At 36.8% G+C, this 17,145-nt stretch overlaps 1 protein-coding gene across 1 annotated transcript in view; it reads right to left on the reverse strand.

The window, feature by feature from the left end:
- Adgrb3 (adhesion G protein-coupled receptor B3) overlaps positions 1-17,145 on the reverse strand; it is a 691,333-nt gene that overhangs the window by 49,682 nt on the left and 624,506 nt on the right. The window contains exons 20-22 of the mRNA XM_028767232.1: positions 5,722-5,872; positions 3,256-3,325; positions 1,131-1,197 (exon numbers count right to left, since the gene is read on the reverse strand). Coding sequence (XP_028623065.1) covers positions 1,131-1,197; positions 3,256-3,325; positions 5,722-5,872 — 288 coding nt within the window. The remainder of the gene's footprint in view (positions 1-1,130; positions 1,198-3,255; positions 3,326-5,721; positions 5,873-17,145) is intronic.

The raw sequence follows: 17,145 nt of genomic DNA on the forward strand, positions 1-17,145 counted from the left end.
TCTTTCTTTCTTTCTTTCTTTCTTTCTTTCTTTCTTTCTTTCTTTCTTCTTTCTTTCTTATTTTCTTCCTTTCTTCCTTTATTTTTCTTTTATTCAATTCATAGTCAATTTCTGTTCCCCCTTACAGCTTAAAAGAAAGAACAATCTTTAAAGGAAGAAAGACTTAAATAGAGTTATTAAGAAAGACATTTTTAACTTCCAAGTTATTGAACAAATCATTCAAAAAATTGAAGGCTAATTATCTAACAGGTAGTCTAATTGAACAGTGATATAAATCTTTGTATTTAATTTATATTATTATTATTATTCCTTCATATTGGTAAGTCAGAGTGCTGTGTATGAGGAAAAGGTGGGTGAGAAGGAGGGAGGCATCAGAGAATGTGAAAAATTGGTAGAAATTTTTGCCTGTTATAATTTTAAAGATCATGGAAATATTTTGTTATTCTAAAAGTAAAATAATTAAAATGTTTATATGCAACATATATTTGTAGATTTTAACTTAGAATAATATTGACCCATAGGGAACATCAAAAAGTCTAGAGATGTGTTAGGTAGAGGGAGGAATGGTATTGAACATACTAGAATATATAGCTCTGATATTGAAGAGTGAAATACCCATTGTAAAATGCTTGTATCATTGAGGTTGAGATGACTTTATGTGTGTGTGTGTGTGTGAGTGTGTGTGTGTGTGTGTGTGGTGTGTGTGTACATAGATGGATAAATGGCAGATAGGTAAAGGCATTTGGGAGTGGCAGTCTTGAATAAATCTCCCTATTTATATATAAATACATTATTCAAAATTAATATAGAGGTGCGATGGTAATAAACAAATAGATTTTTACATATCATAGAGGAGGAGTGTATTGAAGTTAACTTGAGTTCCACCATGTAACTAAGATCACTGTAAGAGGAATTCCACTCTCCCAAGTTTAATAATCTTTAGTACTTAATATGAATATGAATATTTTAGAGTAACATAAGATTGAAGCAACTGATATTAAAATTAAAGTAATAAGTAATTAAACTTTAAAATTCCTGCCCACCAAACACTTTATCAAAATAGTCACTCTAAGTGAACTTCTATAATTTTTATTTTGCTAAGGAATCAAGTAAGTGAATTCAGAGTTTACCAGGACAACGGCAGCCGCAGGTCCAACGAAGGCATAGAGCAGTCCTCCTTCAAGAGACAGCCAGCAGCTAAAAATAGCATTAGATAAAACTAACAAAAATCAGTGATAAGCATCAGGCCACTGGATCGTGATGCCAATAGCATAGGCTAGAATTTAACCTTGCAGTGTTGGCACATTTCAAAGGTTTCTAACTTAAACCCTAGAAGCCATAGAAAAACCCAGAGTTAGAGCATTTCATGAGTAAGAAACAGTACCTATCTCTCACTGGAGAGAGACTTAACCACTGGGTTTTACCTCGAGACAGTTAAAATATTTTAGACAAATTATTTGTATTTTACAATATCTACCTTTGTTCTTATTGCAAAGAGGTTATCACTGAACAAACTCTGCTTTATCTCCTGACAGACTCTTTCAGTGTGTTTAGAAAGTCTTGGAAGTGGAGTTTACTTGCTTTCCTTTGAGAGCCATTGGGATACTGGGAGAAACTGGTTTGACAGAGACCAAGGCAGGAAATGGATAACTACTGTTCATATCTCCCAACCCCCTTTAAATCCACTGTTTCCCTGACTACCAAGAACATTCACTGGAAGATTTTGAATTGAAATGAGTGCAGCTGTGTTTGTATCATGGACTAACTTCACCAAGAGATGCAGCTCGCCACTGATGGAGCTAGGGAACTCTTTCGGGTAAAAATTTTCATTCTCTGAATCAAAAGGAAATAAAGAGGCCAGGGGGTACAGCATGGGATGTGTACAGACTGGAGCATCCGACACCCGTAGTCCAGGAGGGTGATGGGAAAAGTGTGAGAGACTGTTTCTTACTGGTGCTGGGCAGTACCCAGGATATTACCCCATGCAACTGTTTCCTGGCATTTTATTATCTCAGTCCATTCAGCCAATGAGCTTCCTACAAAAGTTGCAATATGAACAGTGACTCTTCTATTCGTCTCCTAACACTAGTCTGCTCTTATGGACAGGGTGGTTCCATAATGTATGCATTTGTCAAAATTCACAGAAAATCATACGTTTAAGAGCATAAATGTGCCACTCTAAGTCATACCTTAGAGTTTTAATCTATTAGTTATATACACAGTCAGAAACTCTAGTATACACAGTTACAAATATAGGTGCATTTATTTAAAGATCAACTCAAGACTTGGTATGCTTTTGACCTTTAGAAAACTTTAAAGTAGCAACCTTAATATCTATAATACCAACAAAGTGTTTTTACTAATACTTGATATGCACTAACATATTACCTTAATAGAAAAAGCAATAACTTAAAGTAACCATGATATAGTAAATATTAGTCCTTAAATAAATGCTTGGCATTTTCTTTCAGTGGTATTGACTGCATATAAAATCAAGAACTCTAAAGATGAAAATTTTTCCCAGCTCTAAGAAGTTGTCATTGTGATGGGTGGGTGAACTGATATTCTTTTATATACTCTTAATTTGCAGAGTGTAGTATTATATCTGGAAACAGTTATAGACTGTGATGTTGTTAAGTTTATTTAGTAGTATGCATACTCTCCTAACTCACTTATATATTCAATGTGAAAATAGGTTCATCAAATGATGAAAGTATAATGTCTTAAATTAGAAATATTAGAGTTAATCTTGACTATAAATTGCCCCATAAACTTTGTGAGCATCCTAGGTATAAGATGGTCCATCATACCCTTCTCTAATGTCTTCCATAGCTTAGGCAACTTCTAATATGGACTCTGGCTCCTGACTAATCAGTTGCAGTATGATATCACTATGTAACCGAACCTGAAATAATAGTTAGTGATAAGAGGCATCGATGATATTTGAAATTGATGGAAGAGTCACACACAAAAACATGACAGAAAAATATTGCCAGTTCTAACAAAGAATATTTAAGTTTTGACATGTACAGTGCATATTGAGATATCTTTAAAGGAAAACTGGAAATGGACATGAGGATTCTGAATAGAGCTGTGTGCTTTCTTTACTTTAGTGCATATAAACCACCTCACATAATTTTGCAAGCTTTCATCATCGTTAATGACTCAGTAACAAAGTGAATAGCATCAACAGCCAAAAACCTGCTTGGTAGCTTCCTTAAATATCAACAGGAGTAGCATTATAGATGGACTTACTAGTGGTCCGTGCCATATCCTTTCGTCCTGGTGAAGCCTACAGACGTGGCCACTACTAAAGCTGGCAGCCCTGCAAGAAAAGCAAGGTGACACTTCATATGCAGCTCCTGCTACTGTGGACACTTGCCCAGGACAAGCTTGGACAAACTCCAGATACTCAGATCACAGCAACTACTGTTGGAGGGGTCACCTCACAAGATATATATATATATATATATATATAGAGAGAGAGAGAGAGAGAGAGAGAGAGATGTCTATTGAGTGCGAAATAATGAGATACAGGTAAAATTTTCCAGTTGCAATCTCCCTCCTCCTAGTCCCACCTCACACAGCTCTTCCTCATCCTCTCTCTCCTTCTCCTCTGAGAAAGTGGAGGCAATCCCTGGTTACCAACCTATCCTGGCACTTCAAATCATTGCAGGACAGGTGGATTTTTTTTTTTTAACTTAGTGGACTGCCCTGATGTTGCTAGGCTACCACTGCATTTGACACAGTTTTAAAGAGAAATAATAACAGAGATTTAGTATATCTTTTATTTTTTTCCTTTAGGGGTTTGAACTGTTATAAAGGAAATTTATAGTTATAAAACCAGAAAGGCAAAAAACTGGATCCCCTGGTGGAATAGACTGTGATAGGAGTGGACCGTTCCTGTGGTCACATCTTGATCAACACCAAGTTCAACTTATAAGAAAACCCCCAAAATAAATTTTACCACTTAACATTTTCTCTTCAATGTACTCATAACAAAAAGGGTGTAGGAATAGAGAACTCAATTACCTGAAAATCTAAACTGATTCTGATCTTAAGACTTATTTCATCTCATAGTTAAACATATTTGAATATTCAGCATTTCTAAGAAGGTCATGTTTGCGTGTTCAGTTGTCTCTCCTCTTTCTTATCATCTCAAATGGGGAGTAGCCATGTTTTTAAATTAATACTGAGAACTATACACAGATAATGTAAATTATACTTGTGATACTCTTTGTCTCCTTTCCCCCCTCATCCTGCATGCTATTGGTTGACAGAATATTTTGATTGAATGGATTAAGTTCAATAGGAAACAAAAACTTATATCCTAAACAACAGCTAAGAAGTTAGTAATCTTTATTTCACACAAATTGGACTTCTCTTTCTAAGTTCCTGGTGAGGTGCTTCTCTCTGCCCATCTTCTATATAACCCTTTGCTATTCAGAGAATCTTGATATTATCTATAACTTTGGAGATGAGCTGCAAATCCTTTTCTCAAGGTCTATAGTCACAATATTAAATAAGGTAGCTATTGTTTACTGGGAAGGAAATCACTATTTAAGAAATAACTTCCTGTGCTTGCACTGGCTCTTCCTTAGATGTATGGTCCTAATTCACAGCAAAAATGTTCCTTGGTTCGATACTGCCTTAATTTGAGAAGATCTTTGTCATAGAACCTAGACAAAAACCTTATGAAACTCTAAGTAGAAGATATTTTTCAGCTTTCCCTTTGCTTCTCCAAAGAGTTTCAATGTATCAGCTAAATATGGATACACCCCTGCTGAATGCTGGCAGATAATCTTTACATAGTTTTGATCCTGCTTTTCAGGATGAATTATTCTGGTCTTGTAGTAAGTTCACTAGCTTATAAACTCCCAGGTTCCTTTTAGCGTGCTAGTCTCTTCATCTGACGTGGTAGCAGCAGTATGTGTACATATGTGTGCAAATGTGCACATGTGGGTATGTTTACATGTGTCTTTCATGTATACTTAGGTACAGTTATTGTAGTATTACACTTTCAAAACTCAAGACAAATATGAAAAAATCCTGCCCTTTTTGTAAAACTAGCTTTAAAAGAAATAACTACGCTTTCATTTCCACTGGCCCCAGGAAATCACCCATCGTTGAGACATCTATGCCATGAAGCAATTGGAAACTTTACCCAATAACGATGGGCAGTGAATTAATTAATCCTCAGTTTGGTAGTAATTGTATGTTTCTACTTTTGAGGAACCTCGTAACTATATGTAAAGCTCAATTGCCTCACTAATGGCTCCCTTCTTCCCTGTGATGTGAACAAGTTTATTCTTTAACAGTTTGGAGATTTCTTGGAATAGAACACTTCGAAATTTCCTAGGGTTTTGCTCCAAGTTCAGTAAGTATCACGATTTGGGGGCCTGAAGAATTGACAGCATTTGTGTTTTCAAAAAATACCAGCAGAAAGGATTTTGTCTTTCTAACTTTGGTTAACTCAGGTCTTATGGTACACCATGTGGGTATTTTCACTGCTAGCTTGCTAACTAAAACATTTTGTAATTATCTCCTTATGAAGTTCCAAATGATGCCAAGGATATTAGGAAAATGGCCTCTCTTATGTATTTCCACTTCATATTTCAAGTTAGACACAAGTAACATGGGAACAGTCACTGTGTACTATTCGATGGCATTTTTGCTCAATAGCCTTTCAGCAAAGCATAAAAAGCCTATTAAGACGCTTACCCCATCCAAGGCACAAAAAGCGTTTTCTTATAAGCCGGGTCCTGATTTTTCCTGTCACAGCCATATATGACTGCCACGCCTCTGTCAAAACCCAGCAGAATGAAGCCAGGAAGAAAAAATGCAAGAACGCGGTGGTGGTCGTGCAGATGCTCTGTGGAGACAGAAGGAGGAAGTACAAGCTCAACCTAGGCAAGAACGTAAGAATCAGAGGACTGGACTGCGAGCTCTTTTTTAACTGAGGTCCTCACCCCTCCTTTGTTCTTAGATGGGAAGGGGTCCTATTATGTGGTCCACACAGCCTTGATCTTGACATCCTCCTGCCTCAGCCCCACTGAGTTTTATGACTACAGGGATTGGTTACTGCTTTCCACTTGAAGTGGGCAGGTTCTGATTGGCTTTTATTTCACATAGAAATGACAGGGAAATGCCACAGAAACTGTTTACAGGACTTAGAAACTTATCTCCTCTATACTTAATACAATCTGTGCAACAGAGGAATACATGCCCCAGCTCCTTTCGAGTTCTCACTGTCTTTAATGAGGAGAACACACACTATAAATTTAAACACAAAGAAAGTTAAAATTACTGCTTTAGTTGTTTTTTTAAATAAAATTATAGAAATGGTTCTTTCTCCAGTTAAAGTTGCAGACATCATGTGTAATTGTTTTGGCTACATTCTTTATCTTACTTAACCAAGAATTTCTACTTTTTGATTTGTCTGTGTGATGCTAAGATTGTACTGGCAAGAGCAACAGCTTTTCAAGGGAAAGGAAAGAAAAAACAACTTGGCTTTTAATATGTGTGTGATACCCAGATTATAACAGCAAAATACAACATAAGGTTTGGCTAACAGCCTAGAACAAAAGCAACGTGCATTGTAAAATATTTAATAGTTGCATCCGCTGCTACTACATTGCCATGCGTGTCTTAATCAAGTAATTTTGAAAAGCTAATTTTGAGTCACCAGCAGTACACGGCTATGATTTCATAGATATTTTTTTTCTTCATGCAATCTAATCATCCTAAATGGTGTGGACCATTAGCTGTGCCTGGTCTGCAAACGACCAGCGGCTTCATCTTATACAGGCTGCTCCTTATTTCCCTGTTGGTATGACTTCTTTGTGTACATCTTGTTGTAACACAACTCCTCATAAACCAGAACCAGCAACAGAATCAATTTCTTTCTCTGTCAGGCAGCCTTGTTCCCAGAAATCGAAAATAGACAAACAAAGATGTTTAGGTTGCTAATTAGAGATGATCAGGCTTGAAGGCATTGGGGCTAGACTCCTCCTTCATAATCACGAAGGATAAAACCAGAGTCTGCAAATGCACATTCAAGCACTAATCAGAAGATGACAATCTGACCCTTATTTCTAGTCCAGGGAGGAGGTCTGCTGTCTTAAAACTGTCTAGTTGTTAACTCCCCTAAGTAGTTCTGATCATAGAAGATAATTATCTAGCAAGATGTTTTCTGATAAAGAACAAATACAAACCCTTGCCTCCTCTTTTAAGAGTGGATAAAAATGGGCCAGTAATCACTGGACAGGAAAACAACCACCCCCCCCCCCCGCCGGCCAGGAAAGGTGTCTGTTCTTGAGATTTTAAGCATAGTGTAAAACGAACACTGGTGTTCTTGTTTTGTTTTGTTTTGTTGTTGTTAATGTGTTATATTTGCCAAGTTGTAATAGTATAACTTCTACATGACAATTTCATAAATAACAATTTTCAAGTTGACTGCCCTTTTTTTTCCATAAATGCTATCAGTTTCCCAGAGTCATTATTATGAAATGTGATGATTGTACCTCATTGCTTTCTTTTCCCATACACTCCACACTTTATATGTAATATTCCTCAGGATCAAGAACTCTCTAAGTCTCCTCAGTACCAGGGCTTTCCCCACTGATAAGTATCAAACTCTAGTTATCTCAGGGACATATCTTGATATCTTTTCAGTCATTTTGACTGCCTGACCCAGCACAACGACTTCAGTCCAGAAATCCCCTTCTTTGTACCTTTTAGTCTACTCTTAACTCTCGTGATAGTCATGTCCTTATACATCACAATTCCAAATTTAAGACACACACTGTCACTTCAAGTTCCTCATCAAAATTTGTTTAACCTGCCTTGCCATAGGCAGCTTTGCTCTTCAGATGTCACAGCTGATGTGTGCTATTATATTGCAAAAGTCAAAAGAAATGTAATTTAGCAAATTGAATGCTGTACTGCTTAGTTTTGTGGTATAGCCTTTAGCCCCAATTCTTAGGAACAGTAAAAAAATATATATATAATATATTTCCTGAAGGCAACTGATGAAAATGAACTACTTCTCACAAATCAGAAGCTACAAGCAGTCCTAGTAAAACATCCAAAGTAAATGAAAGCAGATTGAAGATAGATACCTCAGTCCTGAGCTCAGTGTTTTGAGAAAGGACAACAGAGAAAGGAGGACAACATGACAATATGTAAATGTCACAGAAGGTTCCTAGATCTGCTCAATAGAACTTCTTGAACAAATGAATAAAGAAACTGAAAAAAAAAAGACAGCACCTAAAGATATTATGGAAGAATTCTTCGGAATGCAATACAATCTTGGCTACAGGGTAGATCAGGCAGAAAACACACACAGACAGACACACAGTCCTTGATGCATTCTTGTGAAATTTGTTAACACCTAGAATAAGAATGAGATTTAAAAATGGTCAGAATTAAAAGAATGACTGGTTCCAAAGGAATAAGAATCAGAGTGATATTAAAAGTTTTTGTGAACCAGCCAGGATCCAAGAAGGCAGTGGGGGAAAAGATACTCTTATTCTAATGAAAGAGAACTTTGAAGTTAGAATTCTACACTCAGCCAAACTATTATCCAAGTGACAGGCAGAAGTATATTTTTAGAATTGAAAGGGACTTTGAAGTTTATTACTTTAAGGTTCTCCCTGAAAGAATTTCTAGACAATATAAAAACACCAATAAGAACTTCAAGTGGACAGAATAGAATAAATGAGAGATATGGTGAATAAAAGGAGTAAAATATATTGAATCTAAATAAAATTTCATTTAATATATTTCATATCATCTTAAAAATGTAGCCACCTATAAAATCAAATAAAACCAGTAAGGGTGGAAAGATTAGAGGGAGGAGGGTTACACGGAAACAGGGGAACATAGAAAACATGTGAAGCCACTGTTTCCTCATTCTGGTATATTAGAGATACCAAGTAATATATGACAGATATATTTGAACATTTGTGATAACCTTGCTAAATTCAGGTAATAATTATAAAGTAGAAATAATATATTTGTAAGTTAGCAAAGGAGAAGGAAAAGTAAGAGCCATCACTACGTTCAATTAAGAAGAAAAGAAGGAATGAAGAGAAATTACAATAAATAGGAAAGTGTTTCCGAAAATATCAGAAATCACAATAGCTTCAAACTCACAGGCAAAATGTCAAAACAGACAAACAAACAAACATAAACATTCACACTTGATTTTAAAAAGAAAACTATTTGTGCAATGGTTTTGTGAGAAAAGTCCCCAAATCCACGGGCACGGGAAGATGGGGTCTAAAGATATCGATCAGAGGAGCTATATCTAGCAAATGCTAATACCAAATATCAGATCTGACAGTGATCCTATCAGAAAAACCATTAAGGGAGATGAATACGACCCTTCATGCCCATCTAAGTAGCAAGCTACAGAAAAGCTTCACAAGCCGCACAGCTCAGGAAACCAGTAATGGCTGTTCCCAATACCATTGAGGGTGCCAGAAGGAAAGCCTATTATAATAAAGGACATGGGGTACCAGTTGTCAGTCACAGACACGGGTAGGGTAGAGCAAGGGCAAAGAAGTATGGATCTTTATCATCTGTGGGTCCTCGCTATCTCTACCTTTCTTGTTGTCCAATACTGCTTTTCATTGTCTTCATGTTACTGATGAAGGACAGACTGCCTGTGTTATTATCTCCGTACTCCCGACATCTCCGTCTGAAGCATCTCCTTAACAAAACCAAAGCAAGACCTTCCATTTTCTTTACACAATGCAATAGAATAGGCAGTTTTATGCAATAGAATAGGCAGTTTCTCTCCGGAGTCCGCACACTGCCTGTTTCATTTACTGAAATTTCAGGGCTCCCTTTTCCCTAGCTGAAAATTGAGGGTTAAAAAAGTCTACCTCTTAAGCCAGTGAAACAACATCATACAAGCTGAGTGTAATCGTGGTTACTTTTAATCCCAGTGCCTGGGAGACAGAAGCAGGCTGATTTCTACGTTTGAGGCCAGCCTGATCTGTAGAGCAAGTCCCAGGACAGTCCCAGACAGTGAAACTCTGTCTCAAAAAAAAAAAAAACCAAGCAAATAAACAATAAATAAACAAACAAACATCCTCAACATCACACATGTAGAAAATTTGATACATAGCAATTATTCTTTTGGGGAAGGGTGAAATTTTAATTGTTGTATCATGAAATGTGGTAAAATTTAATACATTTTACAAGTATATACTTATTGACATCAGTCTGATGGATTGTAAGAAAATTCATCTCCATAACTACAACCACATCAAGATGTACAACGTTACTTGCTGGCCAGTCATTATTGCTCTTCTAAGAATAATCTATTTTGGCTTTTATCAACAGAAATAGTAATTATGCTTAATTATACATTGGTCAACTTTACACTCTCCACCAACAAATGGGTATAACATCTTAGTCTAGAATTGATTGTGTTGAAATACCTCTCTTTAGCCAATCAGAAGCTCCTTTTTATTTCTGTTTTTTCTTTTTGGTCAAATTTTTTGAAAGGTTAAGCTACACATCAAGTTCCTTATGACTTGTTCCTCTCTGTTCTTGATGTCTAGAATCTCTTTGAATTCTGTTTCTACAGAAATTCTGATTTCCAAAGCTTCTAAATGAAGGTTTTAAAACCGTCAACTTCAACATTCTACTTAAAACTACAAATTTTAAAAATATACTGTTGTCAAATGCTTCTGTATCTTGAACGCTATAAAATACTATTATATTATCAAATTAAAGGTCTCCACAGGTGATTCATTTGCTCTTGAGTTAGTTTTGATAACTGTGTTTACCAAGAGAGTTATCTGTGTCACCTCTATTTCAATGTATTAGAATATGATTTTATATAATAGTTTATTACAACTTAAACCATTTCATTTTTAATGTTGCTTACCTATGCTTTTTCTTATTTATTTATTTATTTGTTTATTTATTTATTTATTCCTTCATCCATTCATTTATTGAAACAGGATCTCACTTAACTCGGTTTTATCTTTTGAGTAGTGGAAGTACAGGGCAGGCTAGCTTTTTATTTACTAGATTTATTAAAGAAGTCTACTTTACCAATGTTTTGAAACTTTATTTATTTAATTTTAGTTTTATTTTGAAAAAAATATTATACAGTTCTAGGAATGAGGCTTTTCTTCTCTCTCTCTCTCTCTCTCTCTCTCTCTCTCTCTCTCTCTCTTTGCATGAAATGTAACTTTTATTGCTTCTTATTTGGCAAAGTTTTCAAGAATCTAGTAAAAACGCAGACTACCATGTTTTTCCCATTTCAAACACTTAAATGAAAAAAATCATGTTTATAAAAAAGTATATGCAATGCTATACATTTAGCTTATAAATATTTTAAAAGGGTAGATGGGGGAACACTCTCATAGAAGCAGGGGGAGGGGGATGTGATGAGGGTTCTGGGGGCAAGGGGAGTGGGATGTGATGGGGGGTTCTGGGGGCAGGGGGAGCCAGGAAAGGAAATAACATTTGAAATGCAAATAAAGAAAATATCCAATAAACAAAAAATAAAAACAAAAGAATATTAGATAATGTTTTCAAGCAATAAAGTTCAAAATATAGCGTATAAAAAGTGAAAAAAGTATGTTAAAAATAAAAAGTGAGTCTTTTAAAGAAAGACACAAAAAATGTAAAAATTTCATGAAGTAGAGAAGTTTAATTTTGCAAAATTTAAAGAAAAACCAGAATATTGAGATGAAGTGTTTCAATATAATATTTGAAATGCTAAAAAGTGGTAGCATCTATGGGCTGCATCTACAGGACATGTTGTATTTATTATATACCACTTAATCACATGAATTAAACTGTTTAGGAATTTATCTGGTTTCATGGAGTTTAATACACGAATCAAGTTATTTAGGTATTTATCTGGTTTCATGGATTCAGCTGCTATTTTCGTTATAGCTTTTACAAAAACAATGACGCCTGTCTTGAGAGTCACACAAGTGAGACACAAACATTTTAATCTTGTAATACAGGCCATCTCACTTGCAAGCTTGAGGAGCCACCCTTATTAATCCTTGTAATAAGTTTGCAGATAGTGGCTTTACATGTTTCAGAATATGGTAGTTCTTATTATCTAAAAAAAAAAAAATGAATCACAGTGAGGACAAATAAGATAATGGATAAACGGAACTCTAAACCAAGGTAATATATATTCAATAAATGATAATAATTATAGCACAACAGGAGCTGAGACAACCATACAGACTGAGTTTTCAATGGTAAAACAAACAGATCTGAAGATATTTGACTACTTATTAAAGGATGAGTGGAAAGCTATCAGACCCCTATTTCATTTTAAACACTGGCTTTTCTAGCAGCAGTGAGAAGGAAATGACTTACATGGGAGGCAGTGGAGCTTTGCAAAATGAAACAATTTAAGATGCATCAGCTAGACATGAAGAATGGCATGTTCTTTTGCCTACCATGCATTAACCCTCCACACCAAAGAGCTCGGGCTAGGCTACTATTGACACAGCTATATTATTCCTTTTGGAAGTTACTGCGAAATGTTTTCACATAGAGTGACTACAACTGGTAAACGTGTATCCATGGAGAAGTAACTATCTTCAAGTCATCCTTAACTAAAACAGACACATGTACCATTTCTAGGTGGTTTTTTTTGGTTCTGTAAATGACACCAGCACTGTCCACTGAGGTCACCTGGATAGAGCACCTAATCAGAATGACACAATTCATTAAAGCCAGTGTGAACAAAAGGTCCACCATTTTGGAAATTTAAATATAAACCATTATTGAATGAAGACTCCATATAGAAATGGCATATTTGTGTCATGTTATCCAATTTCTCAACATGTAGCACACTGACCATAATATTATTTATAAGTATTTGACAATATCTTTCCTTAACCCAAATAATTAGTCTTGGTCTTGTAATTCCTCTTTGCAGTAATGGGAGACATTAACAGAAGAGACTTTATCAACTCTACTTCTTTCTTGTAAACTCTGGGTTCACCATTAAGCACAAGTTCTTAAGGGCAAAGGCAGTAGGTTCTTGAGTTCATCATCAGCCTAGGCTACCCTGTGGAACTTTGTCTAAAAACAAACAAAAACAGAGCAGAACAAAAACCAAACAAAAATGAGCAACGGCCCAGAGGTAAAAAGAAGACATTTCATAATGTCTCCCACCATGTTCTTTGTGAAATTTGAGGGACATTGTCTTCTGAGTAATCAATAGCTCTGCCTGAAGACAAGCTCTAAGTGTACAAAATTGCAAAGATCATTAATCATAACACAAAATAATTGGGTGAATGAACTGAAGAAGTAGCGTTAATGATAAGCATCTTGAATACCTTCTTTGCTAGTTCTTGTAATTTCATATTTAAAAAGTCAGTGCTACTAATAACATAGATTCCAGATAGGTGTTAACAGAGGTTAAAAACTTGCTCAATAAATGTCAAAAATAAGTGTCTCAAAACAACATGCTCACAATTTGAAGACCTTGGAGAAATTATCACACCAAGCGGAAACACCTAATGTTTTGAAATGTCTTTGGGGAGTCCAGCCATTTGTGTATCAAACACATCAGGTGCTACATTACAGCTTCTTGTTTCCAGGTTTGGGAAAGTATCAGTCTTATTTAAGATATTAACTAAAAATTAAATAGTAATTTAAAATCTTCAACATGTCTTATGGGCCCTAAGATGGGTCTAGGGATTGAGTTACCCCAAATTCTGTGTCTGTAGAGGAAATCGTTTGTTAGTGGGTTCATATGCTTGCTCAGATACTCCCTCGGAGCTTGTAAACATTATGCGTGATCACTTACAACCAGGGACATTAATGATGCAAATAAAATTTGTTTTTGTATGAGCTGAACAAGGATGGTAGCAACAAACATGCCAAACGGCATGCTGAAAAGCCATGGGACCCCAGGCTTCCACAAACAAGAAGAAAAATCTACACAAAGAGCGGCAGGCAGCTGAGCAAAGCTGGGAGCAGGACAGGTGCTCCACCCCAGGGAATGACACACCAATCGGTTATCCAGTGCCAAATGGCCAGCCTCGAAAACATACATACAAGTTACAATCAAATACATGTATGCATGTAATAACAATTAATGAAAAAAAAGAGGCCATGAATTCAGAGGAGAGCAAGGAGGGGTATATGGGAAGGTTTGGAGAAGAAAAGTCATTAAGTTATAATCTCTAAAATAAACAGAAAAATGTTGCTTTCTGAACCAAATACTATTTACTATTGCTCTACGAAAGAAATATAGCAATGAAGTGACTCTTAATAATATTCTGTTATACTCATAAATCAATGCCTCACTCATCCACCATCAGAGGCTTCTTCTTGCTGTAGATGGGAATTAACACCGAGACCCTCATCTGGACAATATGCAGAGAGTGAAGAGACTTTGCAGCACTCAGTCCAACCTGGGATGTCTTCATTAAACCCCTCCCTTCAAAGCTTAGGGATCTCTGCCTAAGAGAAGGCTGAAATACTGTAAGAGCTACGGGGTAATGAATGACTCTGAGGAAGCAGTCTCACACATTGTAAGACACACACACACACACACACACACACACACACACACACACATACACACGAATTCACGGTGACTGTGGCAGCACACACAGGCCTCTACAGGTTGAAGCCAGAAAGGATCCCAGTGCTGAGAGTGGAAGTGTAACTGGGATCCAATCTCTGACCAAGAAGCTGTCTGCAATTAATACCTGCTTGCAAAGGAAAAATTAGTTTTCTCTGATGGAGCCTCACTGGGTATATTACCCACATTTAAGGACAGATCCCATGGCCTGGAGTAATAAGCCAATGCAAAGTAAATCCCGTAGTATTTTTGTAGACTCTGTTTCATATTGCTTTGCTTGTGCACCTTTTGCCTTATTGGTCTTTTGCTTGTTTTTTTTTTATTTCTCTCTCCCTCCTCCTCTCACTCTCCCTCTCCTCTTCTCCTCCCTTTTTCCCTCCCCATTCTCTCTGTCTCTGTCTCTGTCTCTGTCTCTCTCTGTATATGTGTCTTGTTTTGTTGTTTTGTTCTTTTTTTTAAGAGAAGGAAAGGACATTGAGTTGGGTGGCTGGGAGGTGGGAAGGATCTGGGAACAGTTGGTGGAGGGCAAATGCATGATCAGAATATATTATATACACATTTTCCAAAAAATAAAAAAAAATGTAGCTTTCTGGGCCAGTGAGATGGTGGGGTGTGGATAAAAGCTCACCCTAACGTGAATGAGAACCTGAAACTATGGTTAAGCTTTTTTGTTTTTTTTTTATTTGTTTGTTTGGGGGAGAAATGATAAATGATCCCATGTTTTAGTAGCGAACTAGTATTTTTTTTTACCTTGGCTAAATACTGTTATCACTAAAGATCGTTAAGCATGAGTTGGTGAGTGTCATTGCTCAATCTTTAGGCTGCTGTTATCTGAATGGGGTTCAGCCTAAGCAGCAGAAATTCAAAAGTCCTCCACAACCCCAGGTGATCCTAATGCGTATCCAGGGTTCAGAATCAGCAGTTCAGTGATAAACCGGCTCTTGGCAACAGAAGCTGCCAAGTGTCTGGTCTTCCACTAGGAAGACACAGCCTCCTCCATTTATCTGTACAATGGGAATGGAAATACCTACAGATAGCGACTGTAATTATCACCACAAGCTTCTAAGTGGGTTGGCAGAATTTCAATAATATTAATAAAAGGTATCCCATATATACTCAGTTCTCTTATAGTACCTTGAGTGGTCTCAATTCCTAAAGTTACTCTAGAGAGAGTAACAGAAATGAGGCATTTGTTGTGACTTCCCACTTTCATTTAAAATGCCATTTGAATAGACAGACTTGCTTACAGAACCTGCTATCAAAGCGTAAGTGAATGAGTGATATTCAGAGGAATTTCAGAACAATGAAAAGTATGGAAAAGAAGCCAAATTATAGTAATCCTGTCCTTGGCGGTATGCAGCAATGAAAGTAGGCTATACGCTGACTCTGCTTTGGCGCTCTCAAAACACGTGGGAGGAAATTCCTGTTGCTAACCAGCCGATCAACTGAATGATGCTGTGTGCACAGTCTGGAATCTTGAGCGTGAGGATTAGTGAAGAGAAACTGTACCCAAAGAAACAATTGAATTCTGAGATTTGGGTCCTTCTGTTTGTGACTATCTTCTGCATTCCTACTCACCTCCATCTGAGCTCTCCAAATTCAGTTATTTCAAGCCCAACTTGTCTGAAAAAGAACTCCACACCCTCTCTCTTGAACCAGTTCCTCCTTCTGTAATCTATAGCAATGAAAGGTCCTTGTTATCACTAACAAGATGCCATTCTTCTAATATGTCCATGTTTATTCATTTATCAGTTCCTATTCCATCACTTAATCCATCAAATCCACGGTCTCTTCATTCCCACAACCCTAACAGAGGCTATCTCTCAGTCTCCGAAGAAAACTAATGAAACAGGAAGATCCTCCCTCTATACACCACCCTCCCCCCCACACACACACCATGGTTCAATCTCTATCAGAGGGAGCAATATGGAAGCTTCTAGATCAGTAACGTCTGGTTGGGATCCCCTGCTTCCTGCTTGCAACACATTCATGGAATAATGGCCATAGAATATGTCTGGCATACACTAAGTACCTTAATCAGATTTTTATAATTAATGGGAGGTGAGTTGGGCATGGGATTTCTACAGTGGAAAAATATTAAATGTGTTTAAGTATTAAGTGAAGAATTAGAGAGAAGCTTGTAAATTGGGAGAGAGAAGCAGCAGCAACAAGTTTTTGTGATAATCTAGCAGCACAGAAATAGAATCTGGTGCACAGGAGGATCAGTCCCTGATAAAGGAGAGTTTGGGACAGATAAAAAGGCAGGGTGTGGACAAAGATGGATTAGCATCCTATGTGGTTGAATGGCGAGACAACCTCAATTTGTGACAGCTTACAGTTTTGTTCTTCAAGTAGGACGAAAGTCAGATGCGAAAGCGAAGGGTGAGAAATCAGAGGTTTGAACTCAGGTGAAGAGATTGGAAATGCATTTGCAGAGGATTGGAGAAGAGGGAAAAGAGAGGGGAGAGAGAGGGAGATAAAGAGATAGAGAGACAAGAGAGATAGAGGAGAAAGAGAAAGAGAGAGAGAGAGAGAGAGAGAGAGAGAGAGAG

This window comes from Grammomys surdaster, unplaced genomic scaffold, assembly GCF_004785775.1.
Source record: "Grammomys surdaster isolate TR1022 unplaced genomic scaffold, NIH_TR_1.0 171, whole genome shotgun sequence".
Taxonomy (NCBI): domain Eukaryota; kingdom Metazoa; phylum Chordata; class Mammalia; order Rodentia; family Muridae; genus Grammomys; species Grammomys surdaster.